At 50.0% G+C, this 27,097-nt stretch overlaps 1 protein-coding gene across 2 annotated transcripts; it reads left to right on the forward strand.

Moving 5' to 3' along the window:
* Nucleotides 1-7,167: 7,167 nt before the first annotated feature.
* On the forward strand, nt 7,168-26,024 carry PKLR (pyruvate kinase L/R). 2 transcript variants are annotated; one of them, XM_033174893.1, is made up of 11 exons: nt 7,168-7,207; nt 10,736-10,915; nt 13,363-13,454; nt 14,178-14,309; nt 16,352-16,538; nt 18,753-19,023; nt 19,973-20,123; nt 20,550-20,702; nt 22,501-22,667; nt 23,909-24,090; nt 25,886-25,992. In XM_033174893.1, exons 2-11 carry the CDS (start codon nt 10,762-10,764, stop codon nt 25,990-25,992), a joined length of 1,596 nt encoding a protein of 531 aa, XP_033030784.1. In that variant the 5' UTR covers nt 7,168-7,207; nt 10,736-10,761. The 2 variants fall into 2 exon arrangements, with proteins under 2 accessions (XP_033030784.1, XP_033030783.1); XM_033174892.1 differs by lacking the exon at nt 7,168-7,207 and having other exon boundaries at nt 10,762-10,915; nt 25,886-26,024.
* Nucleotides 26,025-27,097: the final 1,073 nt, after the last annotated feature.

The following is a 27,097-nucleotide window of genomic DNA, read 5'->3' on the forward strand; positions in this document are numbered from 1 at the left end:
AAGAAAGAAGATGAGAAACTTTCTTTATGCAACTGCTGCGGCAAGAATATTAATTGCTATGCACTGGGAAAAAACGAGATTCCAAGTATTAGGGAGTGGCAAGAGAAATTATTTAGTTATTTAGATTTGGCCAAATTAACGGAATTAATTAGAGGAGGTAGCAATCAGAAATTTTATCGAAGTTGGGAAAAATTTGGTGAACATATGAAAAAAACAGTGCCCCACTTTGAAGTCCTGGATCCATCTCTAATAATCTGTACTGATACACAAGAAAGAAGGATATAAAATATATTAACTTACCAAATATATCGGTTTAATAGTAATGGAAAGCAGTAACGAAATGGTTTAACGAAATAACCTGAGAGGACGACAACTGGAAGTCTAAGATTTGGGTAGGAATAAGTGTTGGATGTATGTATGGTGATTTGTTTTGCTTGATTTATTTGTTTTTCGTTAGAGTGTTTGTTAGAAGTATTTGGTTGTTTATGATTTGTTATGTTTTGTTATGTTTTATTTGCTTGTTTTTGATTTGTATGTTTTGATATAATTTCAATAAAGATTTTCATTAAAAAAAGGCTTCAGCCACAAGAGGGAGCAGCAGCTTGCTGGAATTAATTTTAAGCATGGGTAGGCAAACTAAGGCCTGGGGGCCGGATGCGGCCCAATCACCTAAATCTGGCCCATGGACGGTCTGGGAATAAGTGTGTTTTTATGTGAGTAGAATGTGTCCTTTTATTTTAAATGCATCTCTGGGTTATTTGTGGGGCCTGCCTGGTGTTTTCACACGAGTAGAATGTGTGCTTTTATACATAAGGCATTGTGGGGCATAGGAATTTGTTCACCCCCCCAATACAGTCTAGCCCCCCACAAGGTCTGAGGGACAGTGGACTGGCCCCCTGCTGAAAAAGTTTGCTGACCCCTGATTTTAAGGCTTCCTGAGGCCACATTCACACCATATATTTAAAGCCCTATGATACCACTTTAAACAGTCATGGCTCCCCCCCAAAAAAGTATTATGGGAACTGTAGTTTGTTAAGGATGCTGAGAATTGCTAGGAGGCCCTTAGTCCCCTCTCTGAGCTACAGTTCCCAAAGTGGTTTAACAATTAAAACCACTTCCCAGGGAGCTATGGGCTCTGTGAGGAGAACGGGAATCTCAGCACCCTTAACAAACCACAACTCCCAGGATTCTCTGGGGGAAGCTGTGACTATTTAACATATTTACATCAACTGGCACCAACTCCAGAGAGCCCTGGGGGCCCGGGCACCCACATTTTGTTGTTGTTGTGGGTGCCCAGCACCCACCCCGTAGGGCCTCAGACATGACTTATGGGAGAACGGAGGTCACGCCTGAGGCCTTGCAGGGTGTGCGGTGTCATGTGATGTCATGATGTCACGGCATGTGTTACATGCGCCACTGGGCACCCATAATCCCAAATTGGTGCCAGTGTTTGCGTCTGATAAAGGGAATTATGGGGGGAATTTATGAGCCAAGAAGCTACCAACTCAGTCATACAGAATGTTTGTATGTGTGCCTTTTCCCTTCCTACTGTACTTGTGGGTCCTTTCCCAGAATAAGCTGCGATGAAGATGAATCTACTCGAGCCATTTAGACTGCGTTCGCATACTATGCCTTTTAAGCACTACGATGCCACTTCAAACCGCCGTGACTTTCCCCCAAAGGATTCTGGGAGCTGTAGTTCCAGTTCCTCTCATTTTCTCACTTTTCCAGTCTCAGGTTCTGGTCTCCACATTTCCAGGTCGTTCTGCAATATTCTTCTTTAAAACAAAGAATCTTCGTGAAAGTCAACCAACGCTTTAGTGCAAATTCATCTTCATATCTTTAATTCAAATTTCCCTAATACTGTATACTCTTTCCCGCCCCCCGCCCCCCCTCTCTTCTTTTTTTTGCAAAGCCGTTTCCTCTAACATAATACACCCCCCTCTATTTTCCCACATGAGCAAAGCAGGAGTCCCAGAAAGGGAGCAAGCCCCTGGTTCTGCAAACATCGCTCCCGAAAGAGGGCCGAGCTCATGGTGTCTCCCCAGGAGGAGTTTGTCTTTATGGGGGTTGTTGTGGGGCATTTTCTTTTTTCTAAACGAGAGAGAGAGAGAGAGAGAGAGAGAGAGAGCCTGCTTCCTGAGGAATCTGGCGGGGGTCTTGGCATGAGTCTCTCTGTGTCTCTGTACCCATGGCAACGCCAGCTGCCTGCCTGCTTGCCTCCCTGAGGATGGCGTTCCGCAACATGGTCGACTTGGACTCAGGCCTACAAGGCCAGGATTGGGGCGCTCTCAGCATAGACCAGCAAGCCAAGCTCTCCGACTTCAAGGTGGGTCAAGGGGAGGCGAGGAGGAAGGGGCGTGGGCCTGAGTGTAGGTGGGGTCCCCTTGGAAAAGACCCACAAAGCTCGGCGCTTTCCCAAGGCATGCTGGGAGTCTGGTTCACACTCCCCGCAAAGGGGGTTTCACTCGTGGTTTGGGAGAAGCGGAGGGATAGACAAAGCGGGTTTGGAGAGGGTGCCATAATAAGGCGGCTGGGCAAGAAATAGCGATAAAGCGGATGAAAGGCGCGGAGATGGGGAGTACGGGGAAATGGGCGGTTTAGTTTTGGGGTGTGCAAAAGTCACGCCCCCCTGGAGAAGTTGCTTAGCATAATCACATTGTGATTATGATTATGATTATGATTACTATTATTAAACCAGTTTCTTTCAGAACAAAGTTTTAAATAACTGCCTGCTTCAGGTTGGCTTCTTTTTGTTCTCTCTCTCTCTCTCTCTCTCTCTCTCTCTCTCTCTCATCTATCTATCTATCTATCTATCTATCTATCTATCTATCTATCTACTAGCTGACCCGGCCACTCCTTGCTGTGGCTGATTTGGTGAAATGGAAAAGTAAGATACAGTATGAAAGAGAAAGCATATGCTTACCTACATCTGAGCTCGTTGACGTTCAGTCTGCGTGTTCTCCGTTTGCCCCTCCTGTTTTTGTCTTTGTTTCTACAACTTATTATTACTACTATTTTAGTCTAAACTCGGAAGCGGAGCAATTAGCGTTTTCAGGCGGCCTCGCTCTGGAGCCGGACGAGGCGAGTAGTGGCGTTGTTGTCCGGCCTCTCTCTACACCCGGTCGAGGCAGGGCCGCAAACCGCGAAAATGGTGATTCCGCCCGGTGTGGCTCTATACCTGCCGACGGAGGCAGCAGCAGCGTTTGCGAGCAGTCTGCCTGTCGATTGGATGGTGGCAGTGACATCAGGAGAGGAGGAGGAGGGGTCTGAAATGGGTGTACTGTGCTGTTCTGTTTAACGTCCAGTGGCGGGCGCTATATTTTTTTTGCACAAAATCACATTTTTACCTGGGAAAGGTGTGGTATTTGTACAATGTAACTACATATGAGCACTCCCATATGGCTATGGAACATTGTGTCCAAATTTGAACGGAATCGATCAAGGGGTTACGGAGAAAAGCGAGCGCTAACAAACATCCAACTTGAACGATTTTATATATATAGATATCTATCTTTCGTCTTTTTTTATGTGATGGCGCAATTTGGAGCGGGACTGACTTTATTTTCCCAGTACAAAAGCTTCGGGTATTTGTCCATTTGGGGCGAGCCTCTGGGGCTGGTGTTAGCGATGATTGCAAACTCGAATGGCTTTTAAAAGGACTAGGTACGCTCACAGAGGATACAGCTCTCAGGGGCTGGCTGCAAGTACAGTGGTACCTCAGGTTACATACGCTTCAGGTTACGAACTTTGCTTCAGGATAAGAACAAAAATCGTGATCTGGCAGTGCGGCGGCAGCGAGAGGCCCCATTAGCTAAAGTGGTGCTTCAGGTTAAGAACAGTTTCAGGTTAAGAACAGACCTCCAGAACGAATTAAGTACTTAACCCAAGGTTCCACTTGTACTCATCAGCACTCTACTCATTTGCACTCAAAACACTTGCCTGCAATTAGTGGTGATCTTTGCAGGTTGGGCTGTGCTGCTGCATGGCTGCTGCTGAGATACTTAAAACAAAATAAAATAAAAAATTCCTTCCAGTAGCACCTTAGAGACCAACTAAGTTTGTTCTTGGTATGAGATTTCGTGTGCATGCACACTTCTTCAGATACCAAGAACAAACTTAGTTGGTCTCTAAGGTGCTACTGGAAGGAATTTTTTATTTTATTTTGTTTTGACTATGGCAGACCAACACGGCTACCTACCTGTAGCTGAGATACTTGTTCACATTCTATTGCTGGCAGTCCCTCCCGCCAAGCTGTTAAGAAATGGGTTGTGAACAGTGAGTCTCGTTCAACAGCTACCAAGCTTTTTTAGCCATAGCCTGCAATAAGATTTGGAGCTGGTGAAAACCTCGCCTCCAAGTCAGCACAAATTTGCTTAGATGCTCAGATCTTAGCCTCTTCTCACCCCCCCCCCGCCCCCCAGATAAAGACCAGGATCGCTAATGAGAAATACCTTCGGGCACACAGGGAAGTGGAAATGCTGCTGTCGGGAATTCTCAGGTAAGTTTTTCGACTTCTATGATTGGCGGCAGCGGCAGGGGGGAGGGGGAGATCAGCCTTGGAAGAATAAGCTGTCGACCCACCACTCGACTGAAAAAAATATTTTAATTTACAAGGTGCCCAGGGTATTTCTTGCGAGGCTGCAGTTCACCCTTATGAAAAAAAGTTTGGCAATTTCCCCCCCCCCCACCCAACTCGGTTTCCTAGCTGCCTTGCTAATTGTTTTATCGGTTCCCAATGAAGGAACCATTGCAATTACAAAGAGGTCTTCTTAATTGTTATAAATTATGTTTGAATTCAAATGTATAATGTAAAATTGAATAATATATTTTTGGGGACGCAGGTGGCACTGTGGGTTAAACCACAGAGCCTAGGACTTGCCGATCAGAAGGTTGGCAGTTCGAATCCCCTCACCGGGGTGAGCTCCCCGTTGCTCGGTCTCAGCTCCTGCCAACCTAGCACTTTGGAAGCACGCAGTGCAAGTAGATAAATAGGTACCGCTCCGGCGGGAAGGTAAACACCATTTCCGTGTGCTGCTCTGGTTCCCCAGAAGTGGCTTAGTCATGCTGGCCACATGACCTGAAAGCTGTACCCCGGCTCCCTTGGCCAGTAAAGCGAGATGAGCGCTGCAACCCCAGAGTCGTCCGTGACTGGACCTCTAATGGTCAGGGGTCCCTTTACCTTTTATATATATATTTAAGAAAAGCAACAAACGCTTCCTGGCGGAGCTCTCCCATTCACCTGTTTGCCGGATTCCACGCAGGAGCCAAGATAAAAGGAAATGAAAATAAATTTGAAATGATCTGGGAGGCTTTGACAGACAAAAAATATATTTGGGGTGAAACGATCTGGGAGGCCTTGAATGTGATAGAGAAGAAAAAAGAAGGAGGGGGCAATAAAAGGTGTGTGGGAAATGTAAAATCATTAAAAAGGCCTGGGAGAAGACATATAAAGGCTGGAAAGGAATGTGGAAAATGATTGTTGTTAAAAAAAAATGAAATTATGATATTGAGATGTACAGGCTTTGTTAGACTTACTGAACGAATGAATTTGTCCCTGTACTCAAGAGAGGGTCCCAGGCCAGGACTGACTACCAGACCAGCCAGCTCCTACAGAAGGAAGAAACCTCCGCCAGGTAAGATAAAAAAGATTGGAAAAATAAACTATTGAACTATGCAGGACTAATTAGTTAATTTGAAACCCAAGAAAGAAAGAAAGAAAGAAGACAAATGTTTAATGCATATCTTTTAAGCTTTGTGTATAGATTTTTCCATACATAGTATGACTTTTAAAAGTTACTTGTAATAAGATGAAGAAGGTTTAAAATTGAAATATTAAGGTTATAAGGATTTAAGGACGTGTGTGGACGAGTATTAAATAATGGAATCCAGAGGGGGAGGGGAGGGAAGTCAATAAAAAAAAAGTCAAAATTGTGGTTTAAAAAATTGCTGATGGTGCTTTTGTTGTTATTTTTGGACATTTAATAAAATGTTATATTAAAAAAATGGAAATAAATTCACTTACCTATGCTCGGATTTCCTTACCCTATGTGTTATTCTGTCCTCTCCCCCATGCGTTTCAACATCTACATGCAGCCGCTGGGAGAGATCATCAGGGGGTTTGGGCTTGGTGTTCATCAGTATGCGGATGACACCCAGCTCTACCTCTCTTTCAAATCAGAACCAGTGAAAGCAGTGAAGGTCCTGTGTGAGTGTCTGGAGGCGGTTGGAGGATGGATGGCGGCTAACAGATCGAGGTTGAATCCTGACAAGACAGAAGTACTGTTTTGGGGGGACAGGAGGCAGGCTGCTGTGGAGGACTCCCTGGTCCTGAATGGGGTAACTGTGCCCCTGAAGGACGAGGTGTGCAGCCTGGGAGTCATTTTGGACTCGCAGCTGTCCATGGAGGCACAGGTAAATTCTGTGTCCAGCGCAGCTGTTTATCAGCTCAATCTGGTACGCAGGCTGAGACCCTACCTGCTACAGACTGTCTCGCCAGAGTGGTGCATGCTCTGGTTATCTCCCGCTTCTTATAGAAGACATCTGAAAGCAGCCCTGTTTAGGGAAGCTATTAATGTTTGATTATTGCATTTTAATATTTTGTTGGAAGCATAGCTGTCAACCTTCCTTTTTTTCCATTGGGAAACGGCCATAGCTGTCAACCTTCCCTTTTTTTGCAGTGGGAAACGGCGCTGGAATAAGGGAATTTCCCGCAAAAAAAGGGAAAGTTGACAGCTATGGTTGGAAGCCGCCCAGAGTGACTGGGGAAGCCCAGCCAGATGGGTGGGGGGAAATAAATTATATTATTATTATTATTATTATTATTATTATTATTATTATTATTATTATTATTATACACGCTACTCTGCAAGAGAATGGCACTGCAAAATTCAGAGGAGTGCCCGTTGCAAACGTGGGAGGAACTGTTGCAACTGCTGCCGCTGTCGTGGGGCAGCCAGGAATCTTGAGATCCAGCCCTGGGGCCAGAAAAAAAGCAGCCTTTCAGGAAGGATGTGAGGCCTGGTTGTTTGGCGCAGTCTCCAGCAGGGTGTGGCTGCCGGTTCTGCTGCTGGGCTGGAAGCCTCCCCACTTTGAAGGGGTTGGCCTAAAGCCGTCACAAGCCAAGCAGCCTCTCTTCCTTGTTCTCCCTGCAGCTGCGAGGAGCAGAGGCCAGAAAAAAAGCTGAAGATAGGAAACGGCAAGGAGGGTGGGTATACAACTTCTCTCCCCGCCCTGCTTTGCTGCTCGGCCCTTCCGAGTCCTCACAGTCGGCCTGCAGGAGGGGTGTTGTCCGGAGGCAGGGATTGTGCCGCGCAGATGCTCTTATCTCCAGAGGAGTTTGCCCCAGGCCTAGTCTACTTTTGGGGAGCTCAGTGGGGGTAGAGCATCCACTTTGCATAAAGATATCCAGCGCCTCCAGGTAGGGCTTGGAATTTGTCCCCCGACTGAAACTCTGGACAGCCGCTGCCCATCAGTGTAGCTCATTCTGAGCTGGATAGACCAACTATCTGACTCCCGTCTAACGTGGCTTCCCGAGTTCCTGTTTAATTCAGAACCGCAAGGGCAAGAATGTTACATTGTTTTTCGGGGAAGGACCATAACTCAGTGGGGGAGAATTGTAGAATTGTAGAATTTGGAAGGGACCTTGGGGGATCATCGAGTTGAACCGCTTGCAATGCAGGAATCTTAGCTAAAGCATCCAGGACAGATGGCCATCTAACCGCTGCTTAGAAACCTCCAAGGAAGGAGAGTCCACAACCTGCCAAGGAAGACCTTTTCCATGATCAAACAGCTCTGACAGTCAGAAAGTTCCCCCCCTCCCCATGCGTTGTCAGAATCTCCTTTCTTGTAACTTGAAGCAGTTGGTTCAAGTCCTGACCTCCGGAGGAGCAGGGGAAAACAAGCTTGCTCCCTCTTCCCTGTGACAGCCCTTGAGAAATTTGGAAATATTTGAAGATGCAGAAGGTCCCCAGGTTCAATCTGTATCCGTAGAAGGCAGTTTAGGCCTTTTAAAAAGCAACAGCAGCTCAGGGCTGGGCCCGGGATGTTTCGTGCCTGAGTCATCAGGGAGCAAATCGCGGCTCCCCTTTCACGCAACGGGCACGGGTTTTAAAATGCAATGCCCTAGAACTCAAGGCTGGCGAAGGTAGATGGAAAATCCCACAGATATTTCTCTCACTCCCTGGTGGCGAAGAGATGCAGCAATGTGAAGAGAGATAGCACACCCTTTGCTTCCCTTTCATGAGCTTTGGGCGGGGAATTTGATTTGTACCGAAAGGCAAATCTGCATAATTTGCACTTTCTGAAAGAATCCGATATTTATTTATTTATTTATTCATTCATTCATTCATTTATTTCCTGGCACCGTGTGGGGCAATGCCCGGACAGTTGTATCTTGTGAGAGCCAGTGTGGTGTAGTGGTTAAGAGCGGTAGACTCATAATCTGGGGAACTGGGTTCTATTCCCTGCTCTTCCACATGCAGCTGCTGGGTGACCTTGGGCTAGTCACACTTCTCTGAAGTCTCTCAGCCCACTCACCTCACAGAGTGTTTGTTGTGAGGGAGGAAGGGAAAGGAGAATGTTAGCCGCTTTGAGACTCCTTCGGGTAGTGATAAAGCGGGATATCAAATCCAAACTCCTCCTCCTCCTCCTCCTCCTCCTCCTCCTCCTCCTCCTCCTCCCCCTCCAAAACGTCTTGGGACTTGAACATTCCTGCTCCCGAACGATCCAAAACTGGAAGTGAGCTTTCTGGTTTCCGAACGTTATTTCAGAAGCCAAACGTCCAACGGGGCTTCTGCGGCTAATCAGAAGCTGCGCTTTGGTTTCCGAATGTTTGTTTCGGAAGTCGAACAGACTTCTGGAACAGATTCCGTTTGACTTCCGCGGTACGACTGTATTAGTGTATGCTGTTATTTTTTCACCGCTCGCAAAAAGTCTTGAGTTGGGGTTTTCACGGGGTGGGTGGGAGGAATGGGTTTGTTGCGCGAGAGCACTGAACAGCATTGAAAACATGACGGAAAACAGGAAGCTGAGTCAAAGTATGGCTCCATCTAGCTCAGAGCTGTCTGCACCGACTGACTGGCAGCAGCTCTCCAGGGTTTCAGGCAGGGAATCTCCCCCAACCCTACCTGGAGAGGCGGGGGATTGAACCTGGAACCTTCTGCACACCAGGCAAATGCTCTACCACGGAGCCATGGGCCTTCCCTTTTATTAAGCCGGCTGACCTCACCCCCAACATAAGCTGCAGTCTGGAAGCACCGCATAATAATAATAAAATAGGCTATTGTTGGTATCCATCTGTCTCAAGAGACAATGGAGTGTGCCTCTACAAGGGTGAAGTCAAACCTCTGCAATAGCAGCACCGAAGAGAGCTCCCTTCAGCAAACTTTTTCAGTAGGGGGCCAGTCCAACGCCCCTCAGACCTTGTGGGGGGCCGGACTATATTTTGAAAAAATAAATAAATGAATGAATTCCTATGCTCCACAAATAACCCAGAGATGCATTTTAAACAAAAGGGCACATTCCACTCATGTAAAAACATGCTGATTCCTGGACCGTCCACGGCCCGCATTTGGAAGGCAATTGGGCCGCATCCGGCCCCCGGGCCTTAGTTTGGGGAGCCCTGCTCTCTGGAGTGGAAGCATGGCAGTGTGTATGGAGGTCCTGGGCTGCCCAGATGACAAGACCCCCCCCTTTTTAGCATCGCTGATGTGGTCCAAAGGAAAGCAGAGCAATACATTTGGCACCAGCTTGGCTGCAGGAGTTGCCGGAAGGAGACGTACAAGGCGCCATCCAACCGTCTTAGGGACTCCACTCCAGATTTGTGCAGGGTTTACTCCTGAGCCCTTTCTTTTCCCGAAGATATCCCACACGGCAGCAGAGGTTTAGGATCAGAGTTTTCCTTCTCCTAGGTGGGCTCCTATCCCAGGTTGACGAGCCCCACCTTCCCTAACTCACCGAGCGTTTGAGACCCATTGGCTCCCCTCACCTGTTTTAGCCGGCCAGTCGAAGCCGTTCCCGGGGTGTGGCTCCTGTCGCATGCCGACAGCTTCTAGGAGCAGGGCTTTTTTTCCCCAGCTGGAGCTCACCAGAGCTCAGTTCCAGCACCTCTCAGGTGGGCTGAGAGAAAGAGGGAGGTGTTTGTGGTGAGTTCTGACACCCCTTTTTGTGGAAAAATAGCACTGTCTAGGAACCACAGGCTGCCAAGCCCCCTCTGCGCCTCAGTTCCCTCTAGAGCATGCACAGAAACCACCTTCTTGACTGTTGGACCCGCGACCAGTCTCGTCAGCTCAGTCCGCCGGAACCTGATTACAATAGCAATAATAATGGGGAGCGATTGCTGGCTTTGTACACCAACCACCGAGCGGATATTGTGGACTTAGAACCGAGCTGGTAACTCTTTAACCAGGGAGAGGGGTGGGGTGGCTGGGTGAGGGGAGGCCTGGCAGTCGGGGCAGAGTCTACCTGGGCCCAGGGCGAAGCCGGGAAGCTTTGAGAGGGTGATGTGCGAAGATGGAGGGTGCGTCTGAGCTAGGCCTGGGGAGGAAGGGATGGGTAGAAGGGAGCTGCTGGCCGGGCCTCTCCAGCAGATGGAACGGAGGTGGGTGTGGAGAGGGCATCATGCTCTGACCATGAGGCTGCGCCGTGATCTGCAAACGCTGCCGTGACGCGTCCGTCCTCCCTCCTGTCCAGAGCTTGCATTCAGGAGTGCTTCTTCCTTCCCCCACCCCCCCAGGTAACATCTCAATTCTCCCAGACGACATGGCCAGCCTCACCCAGGAGCTGGGCACCGCTTTCTTCCAGAAGCACCAGCTCCCGGCCTCCATGGCGGACACCTTCCTGGAACACCTCTGCCTGCTGGACATCGACTCGGAGCCCATCGCCGCCCGAAGCACAGGAATCGTCTGCACCATTGGTATGGTAGTACCGCTCCTTAGCTGAGGCTCACGTGCTTCTCTCGCCCACCCTGCGGAAGCGCTGCAGGGAATCTAGTGATTTCTAGCGAATTGTGGATATAGGATTGTGGGTACATGGGCCAGGCCTGTTGAAATCTCACAAGCTCAGTAAAATTTCCATAGTACAGCGGAACCTCGGTTTTCGAACGCAATCCGTTCTGGAAGACCGTTCGACTTCGGAAACGTTCGAAAACCGAAAAACTCAGTACGGAAGCCTCAGTACAATAGGGAAACTCCAAACAGGGGCTGCGTGGCACGTTCGGCTTCAAAAAATCGTTTGAAAACTGAAGCAGTTACTTCCGGGTTTTCAGCGTTCGAAAGCCGAAGCGTTCGACTTCTGAGACGATCGAAAACCGAAGTTCCACTGTATTTAGTGTCAGGTTTGGTCTGCTGCATAAGGAATCATCCCTCCCTGGGATTAACAAATTTAGAAACACTTTTCCGAAATAGGAAACGGTAGGATGGAGGGATGAGAAATAGGTGTGTGCGTTGAATTTATCAGAGTTTAGAGCTGATTGTTTATTGTTGCAAAAGGTGTGTTATTTTGATGCAGAAGAGATAGATAGAAGATGATAGATACATAGACAGACAGACAGACAGACAGATAGCAATGGCTGCTAGCCATGATGATGCCTATGCTCTGCGTTCTCCTTAATGCTTCTGAATACTACCGTGTTTCTCAGAAAATAAGACACCGTCTTATATTTATTTTTCCTCAAAAAAACACACCATGGCTTATTTTCAGGGGATGTCTTATTTTTTTTTTTACTGGTAAGCATTGGCATGGTACAGCAAACTACATTTATTCACACAGAATTTTACTTTCATGCATGCAATTACAGCTTGCATCAACCATGCATAAATATTACTTTTGCACCAAGCAAAAGTACGCTGGTGATTAAAGCAATTGCATGCAGTTACAGCTTGCATCAACCATGCATAAATATTACTTTTGCACCAAGCAAAAGTACCCTGGTGATTAAAGCAATTGCATACAGTTACAGCTTGCATCAAGCAAAAATATCGGTACCCTGGAGGTTGAAGCAATTGCATGCAATTGCAACTGGGCTTCACAAGTCAGCCTGAAGGTTAAAAGCTAAACTTCCAACACAATATCCCCCTTTTCATTCAAGGAATCCCAGGGCCAGCTGTACCATTATGCAGTGTGAGGCAGCAAAGGATTTTCTTAATGGTTCTGCCAGCTCTTCCATTTAGCCTTTCAGGGAAAGCCTTTGAAACAAAAGCAAGCAAACAAAACACAATACCTATGCAAATCCCTGGCTCCCGGGTGTTGCTGCTGCTGCTCCTGGGTCCCGCTGGCTAAGGGCTGAAAGCAGAGCGTTCCTCCTGCTGCTGCCGGCTTGGGACTCCACGTTGCAAGTCGCTCCTGCTGCTGTCGGGTCCCGCTGGCTTGGGGCTCGATGTGGAGCGCTTTTCCTGCTGCTCCTGGGCCCCGCTGGCTTGGGGCTGAAAGCGGCACGTTGTTCCTGCTTTTGCCGAGCTCCGATGGCTCAGGGCTTCACGCAGCATGTGTTGCTGAGCGTTTTGGAGGGGTTTGCAGCAGCGGCAGCATCCACTTCCGGGAGCCAACCGGAACTGTGCCTACAGGTATCTCTACGGCTTATTTTTGGTGTATGGCTTATATTTCTCAACGTTTAAAAATCCTGCCATGACTTATTTTATAGGCATGTCTTATTTTATGAGAAACACGGTACTTGCTAGACACTGCAGGAGGGGAGAGTGGTCTTGTGTTCGAATCCCGCTTGCAGGTTTCCCACAAGGATCTGGTTGGCCACTGTGAGAACAGGATGCTGGACGAGATGGCTCTCTGGCCTCTTCCAACAGGCTCTTATTTTCTTAAATTACGCTCTTATGTTTTTCATTTAAAGGGAGGGAGGCAAGATTCCTTGTGACCAAAAATAGGTACCTCCGCACACAACACACCTCTAACTCCTGGAATTTACTGCCACAAACTGTAGCGGTGCTCTAAGCGAAAAACCGGACCAATTGATGGTAGAAGAGGAGGCAGAAGAGGAAAGTTAACCAGCACGGCAAAATGGAAAGTCCATAGCTAGAGGCAGCGAATCAGAGAATGCCAGTTATTGGAGAAAGGGAAACAGGGTTCATGGCTTGCCTGTGAGCTTCCTGGCACCATCTGGGGCTGACCACTGTCGGAAACAGGATATTCAGCCAGAAAGGTGGTCCCTTTGTACTTATGTGCACACATAGCAACCCCACTTCCCCTGAGGCGTTTGGGGAAAATGAATGATTCCTGTTAAAGACTGAGTTGGGTCATTTGGCAGGACGTAGCCACTGGCTCGGTGACACTGGGTGCAGGAGCTGAGGGAGGATGCGCCAATACGGTTCTTTGTCCCAGTGACCCAATGCTCCCCATCTCCTCTTTCAGGCCCTGCTTCCCGCTCGGTGGAAATGCTCCGTGAGATGATCAAGGCTGGAATGAACATTGCACGGCTGAACTTTTCGCACGGCTCTCACGAGGTATCAAGTGGGTGGGGACGAGAGTAAACCATTTCCTTCCCCCAAGAGGTGGGGTGTCATGTCCTGGTCCGATGCTGGATCCCCCGGGGAAAGTTGAAGGTTCCTGGACCAATGGACAGCTCTGAATTGAGCCACTTGCGCCAACAAATCTAGGATGTGGACTGAGGCGTTTTAGGCCCCGGCCTCCAGGAGCGAACCAGCAGTAAATCACACCGAGCTAGTTGGAGTTAACTCTTTATTAGCAAAAACAGGATCCGTACAGGAGTGTCAGGCCTAATGAGTGCAGCAGCTCATCCCTGGCAGGTCTTGCCCCCATGCAGCAGTTGCTGAGACTAACCCCCCCCTGCATTCCCACAGCTGCCTAAGGCCCCTCCTCTCCAGAGTTTTTCCCAAGCAATTGGAGACTGTGCCTGTGAAAAGCCAAAGTCTCCCTTTTCACGCCTCTTCTGGTTCTGGGAAACAGGTGGAGAGGGAAGTTTGTGGCAGAAGTAGGGGGAGACACCTGTGTTTCTTCACCAGCCTGACCCATCTTTGCCTCTTGGCCCCCCTCCGCTCCAGCTCTGAGCCCTGACTCAGATTCAGCTCCGCATCCGTCTCTACACCTTGGGCTCTGTGCTCAGGGGTTGGGTGCCACGACTCTGAAGTCAGATTTCTCCTTCTTCAGTGAATGAGGAAAGGATCCAATGACTCCCCCACCAACACCACCATTGTGTTCTCTTTCAGTACCATGCAGGATCCATTGTGAATATCCGGAAAGCAACGGAGAGTTTTGCCTCCAACCCGCTCTTCTACCGACCGGTGGCCATTGCCCTGGATACCAAAGGCCCAGAGATCCGCACCGGTGTGGTCAAAGGGGTAAGATTGGGAATGAGTGGTTCAATATTTGGGTAGTTGCCCCGTGAAATACATGTTTGCCAGTCGGTTGTCCTGTTTATAACAGGCTAGTGAAATCTTCTGTGCACTTCCTTGCGGCTAAAATGTTTTGGAAGGCAATCTTCCTTACGGTGGAGGTAAATGCAGTGGCAGACACCATCTTGGAAGAGGCATTTCCTACTGTGGAAGAATGAAAGGGTGACACATGTCCTCAGAAGGGCTCAGTGGTTAGAGCATCCGCTTTGCATACAGAAGGTTCAAGAGAATGTCTCTGCCCGAAACCCTGGAAGCCGTTGCCTTTCTACTGTGCCAGATCAACCAAGGGCCTGATTCTGGTATAAGGCAGCTTCCCCCATGTTCCTATTTCTTATGGGAAGGACTGCAGCAGATACGTCAAGGGGCTGTCAGGCAAGCACAGGCCATCCACAGCGCAGGAAAGAACCTGAGGACAAGATGCAATTACCACATTTTTTTGCTCCATAGGGCACACCGGACCATAGGGCGCACCTCGTTTTTAGAGGAGGAAACAAGAAAAAATATTTTTCTGGTTTTCCTCCTCTAAAAGCCCTGGTTTTTTGAGGATAAGCTAAAAGTTTTGCAGCTTTTTTTGCAAAGGGGGGAAAGCAAAGAGGAAAAGCCCCGTTTTTATGGGGTTCAACTCACATTTCTGCAGCTTCTAAAGGAAAGGGAACCGTTTCTACAGTTTCCAGACAGATAATCTAATCAGCCAGTCGCATGTCGCTGGGGAAACAAACAACCTCCCTCTGCAGCACATTCAACAATGGAGGCCTGGGGAAGAGGGCGGGGCTGAATGGGAGCCGGGGACTCTTATCTCTCTCCCGATCTCTTGCTGATCAGCTGCTGAGTGGGGGCCTTTCAACACCCCCTTTTCTCTTTGTAAAATAAAAAGCATGATCCTCTTTTGGCCCCTGGGCAATTTGGCTCCAGGGACCACCATTCGCTCCATAAGACGCACAGATATTTCCCCTTACATTTCAGGAGGAAAAAAGTGCGTCTTATGGAGCGAAAAATACAGTAGCTCTTATTCACAGAAAGTAACAAGACAGCAGAGTACATCTGGCTCATTTCATCTAGCTGGAGACATTGCTGAAACTGACCACTGGCCCTGCCCTTCCCCCTCTAGCCTCTCACTCTGGATCCCTCCCAAGCACACGGAGGCTGAGTCAAGGCGGGTGTTCCTGTTCCTGTCTGGCCTGTTGCTCAGCAATGTGCAGGACCCTCCTCAGGTGGGGTGTCAGAGAGGGAGGTGAGCCAGCGGGACTGAGACTGCCCTGCTGCTGGGTAGCAGGGGCAACCTCTGACTCCTCTCTCTCTCTCTGAGTCTGCACTCACATTGAGACTCTCAGCCTCCAGCTCTGTCCCGGAAGGGCCTCCTCCTCCTGACCCCCATTAATCTCTCAAACCTCCCGCTTCTAGCACCTCCCAGCTTGTCCCTTCCCCATACTGCTCTCCAGTGTCCCGCCACCACTGGCGGAGGAAGAGGGGGGAGGGGGAGCGCATTGCCCCCGGTAGCGCAATCCCGGTGGGGTGCCTCACAGGTGGTGTGCCATGCCCCCAGGATGCACGCCACGCCCCTGCAGGTGACGTGCTACACCCCTGGGATGTGCGCCTGCCACGCCTACGCCTGCTCTCTGCCCCCCCCCCCCGGTGCATGAAGCTCTGCCACTGCCCACCACCATGACCCAGGGTCTAAAACTTCTATGTCCTCCCTGGGGGGCTCTTGGGTGGGCGGCACCCACTACTCATCCAGCCAGTCCCTGCCAGTCTGCTCTGCATGCAGAAGGCCCCAGGTTCAATCCTGAATGATTCCGGGCAGGGCTGGGAGTGTTCCCTGCCTGAAACCCTGGAGCACCCTAACAGCAGAGCAAAACCAGCTCTTTCCGACATTTAACAATTGCAGCCCTAATCAATAGTTTCGTAGTAGTAGTTGTTGTAGTGTTCCCTTTGTTCTTAAGAAATAACTGCTCACGTGGGCATGGCCGTTGTGTGGCCTCCTCCTGCAGGGCGTGGACCAAGAAGTGGAACTGGTGAAAGGATCGTGGGTGACGGTTACGACAGACCCAGCCTTCCAGGAGTGTTGCGACCAGCACACCGTCTGGGTGGATTACGTCAACTTGCCCAAAGTCATCAAAGTCGGAGGACGGATCTTCATTGACGATGGCCTCATCTCCTTGCTGGTCAAGGAAATCCGTACGTACCCTTCTTCCCTTTCCGCGGGTTGGAAGCCCACCCTTTCGCCTCCTGCTGCTGAGGTGGGTGGTCTCCTTTCTCATGCCTCAGCCTGGCACCTCCTATCCAGGAGCGGCCAGTGGTGTCAGGAAGCCACCAAGGAGAACAGGGCATTTGCAGATCAGAGAAAGACAGTAAACACTGGCTAACTTACAGTTTGTTTCTTTATGAAGCAAGCAGAACAGAGAGCACACAGAGACTCCTAAGGGTTGCCGCTGTGTAGATGAAGTAGTTGACCGGATTGGCTTGCAACTCCCACTCCACTCCTAATCCCTCTGTGTCAGGCCCCCCTCCCCTCTGTCTACGGCAAGCCCCAAGGGACCCTCTCTGTTTCTGCCTGGCTCTCTGCTCTGTAAAGTGCAATAGATGCCTTGTTCTGGGAGTGGGGGCTTGCAGGCTGTCAGCAGAGAAGCTAAAACAAAATAAAAAATAAAAAAATTCCTTCCACTAGCACCTAAGTTTGTTCTTGGTATGAGCTTTTGTGTGCATGCACACTTCTTCAGATATACTGAAACAGAAGTCACCAGACCCTTATATATAGTGAGAGAGTGGGGAGGGGTATGACTCAGAAGGGTGGTGGGAATGGGTGATCGGCTGATAGGTGTGGAAAACCTGTTGACGACTTAACGACTGCAATTGGTCTTACAGGAAAAAGCAAGGGGTGAGATGGCTAAAAATAGCTTTGTCATGTATAATGAGATAAGAATCCAATGTCTTTGTTCAGACCAGGTCTCTCCATGGTTTTAAGTTTGGTAATGAGTTGCAATTCAGCAACTTTCCAGTCAATTTCTGGCATTTGATGGCATACACAATGTTAGAAGCTGAGCAATTGAATAGTCCTGAGATGGTATGTTTGATGTTGTTGGGGCCAGTAATGGTGTTGTCCAGGTGTATGTGGCACGCAGAGAAGCTGTCAGGGTGGCTCAGTGGTGGAGCGGCCGAGTCTGAGTCCCATCTCTGCCCTGCTGGGGAACCTCCCTGTCTCCTCCTCTTCATCCTCCTCCAAGCTCCCAGTCTCCAGTACTTCCCAGCTCTTCCGCTGCTCTGGGGTGTGGCAGGTTTCCCACCACCAGGATCCAAATCATTTCCTTCTGTGCTTTCCTGCTTTCCCGGGGGGGGGGGAGGGGCTCTTGGTCAGGCAGCTTCCACCCCCTCATCCAGCCACGCCCTGACAAGGGGGTTTGGTGGGGATCAGTACCTGGCCTCCCAACAGCAGCATCACGGCTGCTTACCAGCATTGCACTGTTGGGAGCATTGGGTTTGCTCTCTAGATGCACCTGCGCGGTGCTTCCCTTCTCGCCTCTCTCCTTCCCAGGAGGCCAGGTGTGCAGTGGCACCTGTCTCTGCTGGCTGCTTCTGCTAATTCAGCACCCTGGACAGCACCCTCCCTGATAAGGCCTTTGGGAATAGTGGCTACTGGGCAACGGATCCTTGTTCCCAGAAACTCCAAGTGAGGTGGTCGCATTAAGTTAGGGTTGCCATACTTCCGGAGTTTCCCCGTAATGTCCGGAATTCAAACAGGGGGAATTTCGATACATTGGCAAAACCTCCATTTTTGGGGCCAACAGAACAAGGAAGTGTGTTATGGTTCTCTGTTCAGCATTGTTTTAAAAATCAATAATAATAATAATAATAATAATATATTACTTATATTCCTTCCATCTGGCCGTGCCTCCCCAGCTGCTCTGGGCGACTTCCAACAGGATATTAAAAACACAATAAAACATCAAACATTAGAAACTTCCCTAAATGGAGCTACATTCAGATGTCTCTTCTAAATGCCAGATAGTTGTTTATTTCCTTGACATCTGATGGGAGGGTGTTCCACAGGGCGGGCGCCACTACTGAGAAGGCCCTCCACCAGGTTCCCTGCAACCTCACTTCTCGCAGTGAGGAACCGCCAGAAGGCCCTCGTAGCTGGACCTCAGTGTCCGGGCAGAACAATGGGGATGGAGACGCTCCTTCAGGTATACCGGGCCGAGGCTGTTTAGGGCTTTAAAAGTCAGCACCAACACTTTGAATTGTGCTCGGAAATGTACTGGGATCCAATGTAGGTCTTTGTACCGAGTTTCTTTTGGACTACTGGTTATTCATCATGATACAGAGATTGAGTGATTTATTCAGTCCTGGTATAAGACTTTTCCTTCCCATGCTTTGTCTGACCCCATCTCACAGGCCCCAATGGCTGCGTCACGGAGGTGGAGAATGGTGGGATCTTGTGCAGCCACAAGGGGGTGAATCTGCCGGGGGCCGAGGTGGACCTGCCGGCGGTCTCCAAGCGGGACATCCAGGACCTGCAGTTTGGCCTGGAGCAGGGCATCGACATCGTTTTCGCCTCCTTCATCCGCAAGGCCAGCGACGTGGCTGCCATCCGGAATGTTCTGGGAGAGCAGGGCCGCAACATCAAGATCATCAGCAAGATCGAAAACCACGAGGGAGTCAAAAAGTAATTTCCAGCTTCTATGTTTTTTTCTGGCCCCGTAGACTGGAGATGCAGCCCTCCAGGCCTCTGTATCTGGGCCTTAAGACTCTCCCCAGGCCACAACCCCTCACGTGCCCTGCTGTGTCGTCCCTTCTTGGGTGATTTTGCCTGGCTGGAAAGTGCCCTTGTGATACTGTTTCTTGCTTGCCTGGATAGAAAATAGAATAAACATTTATTGCTCCGCCCAGTTTTGCTTTTGGCCCTGCCCATCATTGGAATGTGGCCCCCATAAGAACACCTGGAAAGGAATGTGGCCCTTGGGCCAAAAGGGGCTCCACACCCCAGCCATAGACAGTCTCATGGGTTAGATTTCTGCCCCAAGCCAGTTTCCAGCGTATTTTAGGCTAGCAGAATAAAGCCGTCTGTGGTATGTCGGGAGAAGAGGAGATTAACCTGCTTTCTTGGATCAATGTTCACTTTAAAAATACATATCACATGGGACTTTTTTGTTCAGAGGTGAAGTATCCTCATTGCCCTTCCTTATTATCGGGGTTTTAAAATAACGATGTGGGTTTATATTCCTTTCTACAGATCTATAAGTCAATCAAACCAACACAAAGGTTTGCTATCTGGTATCGCATCTGCCATCCTGTGAATTAGCAGCTTTCGCTTTACAAAAAGGGAGCACGTTCCTAGTCCTCATGACTTTGTAGAAAACCTTGAGCACCTAGGCATGCAGCACCTGCAAGCATTTTTTTTAATGGGGAGGGGGTGATGGGGGGGCTGGAATAAAACACTCTGGCATAAAACATCCCCCCAGCGGTCTGAATCTGAATATTCAGGAGCTACATATATCACTTGATGGTGCAACTATGAAAGAAGCTAGATTTCTTCATGCGGGATAGCCCTCCTTATATAACCCCTGCTATCGCTTGTATTTGGCCTCATTGCAACCTCTCTTGCTTCCTGGCAGGTTTGATGAGATCCTGGAAGCCAGTGATGGCATCATGGTGGCGCGTGGAGACCTGGGCATTGAGATCCCCGGCGAGAAGGTTTTCCTGGCTCAAAAGATGATGATTGGGCGATGTAACCGTGCAGGGAAGCCTGTGATATGCGCCACTCAGGTGAGCTGCTGAAAGCAGGGGAACAGGGGGTAGACTGCTTCTGAACATGGGGTCTCCATGTCCAAATCAGCTCCCTCACCAGGGGTGGAGCGAAGGGGGCGTAGGGGGCGGTCTGCCCCGGGTTCCAGGGGAGGGGGGCGGTGACACTTGGGCCAGCCCCGCCCCTGCTCCGCCGGGGGGTCCCGGACAGGCCGTGGGGCGGAGTGGCCTCGCCCCGCAGCCTGCTTGCAAACCTGCTTGGCGGCCTGCCTCTCTGCCCCACGGCCCGTTCGGGGGTCACCCAGCGCCGCCGCTGTGGCGTATCACGCGTGCGCAGTGCATTGTATGCATTGCGCACGTGTGCTGCGTCTGACGCACAACGCACGGTGCGTGCGTCAGACACAGCGATGCTGCACACTTACAGTCTCCTTCCTCTCTCTCTGGCAGATGCTGGAGAGCATGATCAAGAAGCCCCGCCCCACGAGGGCCGAGACCAGCGATGTGGCCAATGCAGTCTTGGATGGAGCTGACTGCATCATGCTGTCTGGGGAAACCGCCAAGGGGGCGTATCCTGTGGAAGCTGTGCGGATGCAGCATGCGGTATGCATCCAGTTCTTCCTTTCAATTACCTCTCCCCATATATATATATATATATGGCTGGCTGGCTGGGAGCATGACAGAACGATAAACAATACCAGAATCTACTAAGAATTAGTGGTTGTGACAAGCAAGATCTGCAACAAAATATTGCAGTAATAATAATAATAATATTTATTATTTGTACCCCGCCCATCTGGCTGGATTTCCCCAGCCACTCTGGGCGGCTTCCAACAGAAATCAAATACAAAAATATCACACATTAAAAACTTCCCTAAAAAGGGCTGCCTTCAGGTTTTTTCTGAATGTCAGGTAGTTGTTTATTTCCTTGACCTGTGATGGGAGGGCGTTCAGGGACCTGTGTGGAGTGTGCTCCTGTTCAGGGTTCCAGCCAGCCAGCCCGGCCCTGCTCTGTGATACCCTTATACTTAAACTTGGGAGGATAAACACCCCCCCCCCATCCATTACTCTGTGGTCTGAATCAACTGCTGCCCTTTCCACATTTGAACTTATGTCTTATAATCGTCAGTCTTGTTTGGATTATCTGTGCGGACTGATGGAATGCAAATTTATGGGGGTTGTGTTCTGGGTCATCACGCATAACGGTGGAGCATGCATAAATCCATTCCATCCCGTTCTGCCCTCTTTTCTGCCCACTTCCGGATCTCTGCGATGTGCGTGTGCATGTTTAGTCATCAATCGGATGCACGCCGATCGGCCGTTGCCTGAATGTAGTTATGTGCATGTGTGGACTGGTAGATGATTCAGAATGTTAAGATAAGCTGGTGTTGCTTACTTTTTCTTGGTTATACAGCCATACCTCTTCTTGCGAATGCTTCATGTTGTGTTTACTTCCGGGTTTCGCCCCGCGCACATGCGCAGAAGCGTTCTGCACTGTTCGCACATGCACAGAAGTGCTTCATCGCACTTTGCACATGTGCAAAAGTGCTGCTCTGGTTGCAGACTTTTCGGGCTGCAAATGGCACCCCGGAACGGATTGTGTTTGCAACCAGAGGTACCACTGTATCTGCAAAATACTAATAATAATAATAATACCGGTAATAATAATAATAATAATAATAATAATAATAATGTGCCTAAGGCAGCTCAAAGCTGAAGGATGAACATTGAGTGTTCATCCTTCTTTGTTTTCATAAACCTTGCAAGGAAGTTATGTGGGAAGTTTCATAAACCTTGCAAGGAAGTTACCCAATGTTTACTATGGGGCAATAGCTGAAAGGGTAGATCACCTGCTCTGCATTTGGTCTGCCAAAGGTCCCAAGATCAAGTTCTGGCATCTCCAGTTTTCAAAGGTAGTGAATAGGGACAAGGGAGCAGTTTGGTACAGTCTGCATTTAAAGCCGAATTGACTAAACCTGTACCTTTTGATAACAGTATGCAGACCAGATACACAGACATCCTTGGCAATTCACATTTCTCCGAATTTCATGATGCGGTTCTCTCCCCCAGGCAGTGTTTACAAAAATGCATGATTTAGTGGGAGGTGTGCACCAGAGGGGAGAGACTCAGGAAAATAACATACAAGATTGCATTAGGTATGGGGAAATGGCTAGCCGAAAGGTGTGCATTAGTCAAAACTGCACAACAAAATGTGCCTGTGAATGCTGATGAATTTTCATGTGGGTTGTGAAAAATAAACAAATTGCAAATTGCTGCAAAACGTATGATTGGGGGGGGATATCTTCCTCTTGAGCGAGTGATGGGGAATATCTTCCTCTTGAGATGCTGCTCTGTCTTGGGTCAGATGGACAGCATTAATGTCAATGTTCCTCCTGCACAGATTGCTCGAGAGGCTGAGGCCGCCATGTATCACCTGCAGCTCTTTCAAGAGCTGCGCCGCCTGACCCCGCTGAGCCAGGACCCCACGGAAGTGACAGCCATCGGCGCTGTGGAGGCTTCCTTCAAGTGCTGCGCAGCTGCCATTATCGTCCTCACAACATCCGGCAGGTGAGGTGGGGGGGGGGCACTTGAGGATGTGCGAAGTGGCTGGGACCCCAAGCTGTCTGTCAAGCAGCCAGTTGTACAACCCGGATCCCATCGCCTTAATGCAGAGATGGGGACCTGGGTAGGATCTACACTCATGGTGTTTAACATTAAGGAAGGGTTAAGGAATGGCTTTGATAACCATGTGGCCACATGGCATTCTGCTTTTAACATTCATAATTATGTTATTAAAATGTGACCCCCCCAAGGATGCTGCAGAACAACCAGCAACTAGCTGTAGGGAAAGTGTGTTTTGACGGAGGTAAGAAACGCCTTATTTTACAAGCCTGCCCTGTGACGTTTCAGAACGATATATCTAATACCGTTCTAATAACGTTAAACAGGTCCGTGTAGATCCAGCCCTGGTCTTCCTTCTCTGAGCAGTCCTACTGAAGTTAATAGACATGGCTAACATAGATCCATTAATTTAAATGGGTCTGCTCTGTATAGGACTTATGGCACATTCACACCATAAATTTAAACAGTCATTGCTTCCCCCAGAGGATTCTGGGAGCTGTACTTGAAGAGTGCTGAGAATTGTTAGGAGACCCCCCAGCCCCTTCACAGAGCTGCAATTTCCAGAGTTCGCAGTGAAGAGGGACTGATGGTTAAACCACTCTGAATAAAGCTCACACCTGTTGTTCCACCCATTTCCGCCTCTGCCCTGGCCTAATAATAATAATAATAATAATAATAATAATAATAATAATAATAATAATAATGATTTTACATGCCACCCATCTTGACTGGGTTACCCCAGCCACTTTGGGTGGCTTCCGGCAAAATATAAAAACGTAATAAAACATCAGACATTAAAATCTTCCTGAAGAAGGGCTGCCTTCAGATGTCTTCTCGAAGTCGTATAGCTTTTTATTTCTTTGACATCTGACGGGAGGACGTTGCACTACTGAGAAGGCCCCTTCTGCCTGGTTCCCTGTAACCTCACTTCTCGCAGTGAGGGAACCGCCAGAAGGCCCTTGGTGCTGGACCTTCAGGTAGGGACGAATGATAGGTGGCCCTTGAAAAGTCATCCAGAAGGCAACGTGGCCCTCAGGCTGAAGAAGGTAGCTGGCCGTAGAAGCATTTAACTGTAAAGACCACTCAGGAACCCAGAATGTTGGTAATGTCAGATATAAGGAGTCTGCACCGTGACTACTACCAGATTTGGTGCCTCACCCTTCCGCTCGCTCCCTTCCTCAACTCAGGTCTGCTCGGCTGCTGTCCCGCTACCGTCCCCGGGCCCTCATCATCGCCGTGACCCGCAGTGAGCAGGTCGCCCGCCAGGCCCACCTCAGCCGCGGTATCTTCCCAGTCCTGTGGCGTGGGCCCCCCCAGGAGGTGTGGGCGGACGATGTGGATCGCCGAGTGCAGTTTGGCATCGAGATCGGTGAGTCCGCAGCACCCCATCCTGCCCGAGGACCTGCCATCTTTTCTTCTCCCTGGCAGGGCTCCTGAGCCTTTTACCTGTTCTGACGCAGGCAGATATCCAAATGGTGCAAGCCCCTCTCGACGCTGCATCTGCTCGCCGGGAAATGGGGCGCCTGTTTAATGGCAGCTTCTCATGCATGCCGCTGTTCGAGGGCCTCGGCGAAAGGCAGCGGCCCTAACTCACCCCTTGCTTATGCAAGAAGGGTGTGTTCGGGAGGACAGCTCCATCAGGAAGCGGTGGGAAATCTGTGGCCTCAATACAGCCCCCAGCCTAATGTCAGGCAGGGAGGGAGCAAGGGGTGTGTGTTGGGGGCAGTGTGTCCCGGGTGCCACCCTAGTGGGGGTGACACTCTGGGCGCCCCCCCCCGACGCCCAAGCCGAGCCCCGCTGCCTGGTAAAAAGCCACGCTCGGCGGTGGAGTTCACAAACATGCTCGGTGCGTGCTTTGCTACTTCCTGCTTCTCCCGGCTGCGGGCGGAGGCGAGGGGCAGGCCGCAGCCGGAAGAAGCAGGAAGCAGCAAAGTGCGCGCTGACGGCTAACCCGCTTGGCGCACGCTTTGCTTTTTTCGGCTCGGCCGGAAAAAGCAAAGCGCACGCCGAGCAGGTTTGCGAGCAAGCCACTGAGCGGCTTGCTCACAGTATGCCGCCGCCGCTCCGTAGCGCGCATGCGCAGCGTTGCTACGTAGCGACGCATGCGCCGTATGTAGCGACGCTGTGCATGCATGCTACAGAGCGACACCCTGCCCCTGGGTGCCCCCGGGTTTGCCGCTCCGGGTGGCCAAGCGGCTTCCTTCGCCACTGATGTCAGGGGGCCTTTGGACAGTGGCAGAGAGAGAGGGTGGCATGCGCGCGCACACACACACACACAGTGCTGTGGAATCCTGCAATGGGCAAACCCACCCACTTTCCATTCCATTCTTCTCCCACCACCAGTATGCAATGAGACTGTCAGGTGCCGGAGTCAGGAGTAGCTCAGTAATGAAACACCTGGTGTCAGTGAAGTCAACTCTTTATTCAAAGAAAAAGTGCAGGCCTGGTGGTCACAGCAACACATCCCGGTAGATCTTGCCCCAATGAGGCAGTTGCGAGGACTGAAGGTCCCCGCCTGCCCACTGCTCCCTAAGACTCCCCCTCTCCCAGTTCCTTCCCCAGCAGCCTAAGACTCCAATGTCTTGTCTCTCTTTCCTCCACCCTCTTCATTTCTCTGTGGGTTCTGCGAGACCAGGCAGAAAGGGAGTTGGGGGCAGCAGGAGGGGGAGACCCCCTGGCTTCTTCAGCAGCCTGACCACCCCCTCCTCTCCAGCCTCCACTTCTGCCTCTGATGCCGAACTGCTCTCTGCCGCAGCCTCTTCCTGCTCACTAAACCTTGTTACCTCTTCAGCTTCCCACACCTCCTCCTCCCAGCCTGCTCCCTCTGACCAGTCACCGCCATCCCACCACCAATCCCCTGGCTCTGAGCCTTCTTCCCCTGGGGGTTCCATTGGGGGTTCCCCAGCTCCTCCGCATCCAGCCACCACAAGACAGCAACCCTGCTAGATCACCCCTGCCCCTCTCCCCTAGAATGTGGAACCCTTGGGTAGAAAAACAACACACACACACACACACACACAGAGCTCTGTCTCACAGGAACACCCAGCACTCACATGATCTGGAAGGGGATGACTGCCCTCACAGTTTCACAATGGAACTTCTGGATCTCCTTACCCTTACCCTTCTTCCCTTTCCTGATCCCGTCTTCCCCTCTCCCATCCCAGGCCGGGTGCGAGGTTTCCTGCGGTCCGAGGACTTGGTCATCGTGGTTACAGGCTGGCGGCCTGGAGCAGGTTATACCAACATCATGAGGGTGCAGCAGGTTCCGTAAGCACAGCGAGAGGCACACCTTCCTCCCCCCCCTAAAAGAAATCCCCATCAAGAGAGATGCCCATGCCCTACAGCATTTCACAGCTGAAAAATGGGGACATTCTTATAAAGTCCCTGTGCTTCTGGCAAGCGTTAGTTACAGGTCATACCAGCTGCCTCTTGCTTTCCTATATATGAGCGATGTCTGTTCTCTGCCTGCCGTTTCAGCTGATTGTGCACCAACCCTCCCTTCCTCTGATTTAAAAGCCAAGTGTGTACTTCATCTTCAGTTAAAGATATATTTTGGGATATGCTATTGTCCTTCAGTCTGTTGTCGACTGTTCCTAAGATGTACAGACCTCAGTAGATGAGGCATCTCTAAGAAATACCTGGCTGCATGTGCTGCAGGTGTCTTAGTGTTTAAGCCTGGTGGTGGCAGAAACTCAGGCCTGGGTGGAGGAGGGCGTGCGGCCCTCCAGCCCTCTCTACCTGGCCCTTGTAAGTGTTCACAGGTCACACCCCTCACTGGCCTGACATTACACCCTGAGTGCTTTTGCCTGCCTGAAATGGGAACTCTCTGATCGTGCCTTTTGCTTCTCCGCATGGAAGCTGGGGAGAGGCCTGATTTAGTTCATTTTAAGGGAAATCTACTAAATGCACAATCTAAAGGCAAATCTACTAAATGCACACTTTCTGAAACAATACACAAACCGGAACACACAGCCATCTTTCGGAATTTGCACCCCTCTGAACTTTGCACTCTGTTAAGAAAAAATATAAATGTTGGAGGAAAATATGCTTTGTATTATGCAAAATGGTCTGTTAGGATAAATTCATAATGAAACCCTCTTCCAGGCCAACCTGGCAAACATAAACCCATAAACAAACACCCACCCTCTTCCAACCCCTCATGGGCAAGCATTTCCTCCTCTTTCAAGAGCTGCTGCCTCTGATCTTTCTGCACAGGGAAGCCGGAGACAAAGTCTCTCTCTTTCTCCCCCCCCTTCCTTCCCTGATTGGCAATCTGTCCCTGATCTGCCATGATCCCGTAATCCCATCTAAACCTTCTTTAATCAATCCCAGAAGCGCACCCATTAATCCTTCCCTCCAACCAGTGGTGGCCTCCC

Source organism: Lacerta agilis, chromosome 17, assembly GCF_009819535.1.
Source record: "Lacerta agilis isolate rLacAgi1 chromosome 17, rLacAgi1.pri, whole genome shotgun sequence".
Lineage (NCBI taxonomy): Eukaryota > Metazoa > Chordata > Lepidosauria > Squamata > Lacertidae > Lacerta > Lacerta agilis.

Coding starts and splice junctions, on each gene's coding strand:
- PKLR (XM_033174893.1), top strand. CDS start 10,762: ATGGCCAGCCTCACCCAGGAGCTGGGCACCGCTTTCTTCCAGAAGCAC. Junction 20,703..22,500: donor CTGTGCGGATGCAGCATGCG/GTATGCATCCAG, acceptor CCTCCTGCACAG/ATTGCTCGAGAGGCTGAGGC. Junction 24,091..25,885: donor GCAGTTTGGCATCGAGATCG/GTGAGTCCGCAG, acceptor CTCCCATCCCAG/GCCGGGTGCGAGGTTTCCTG.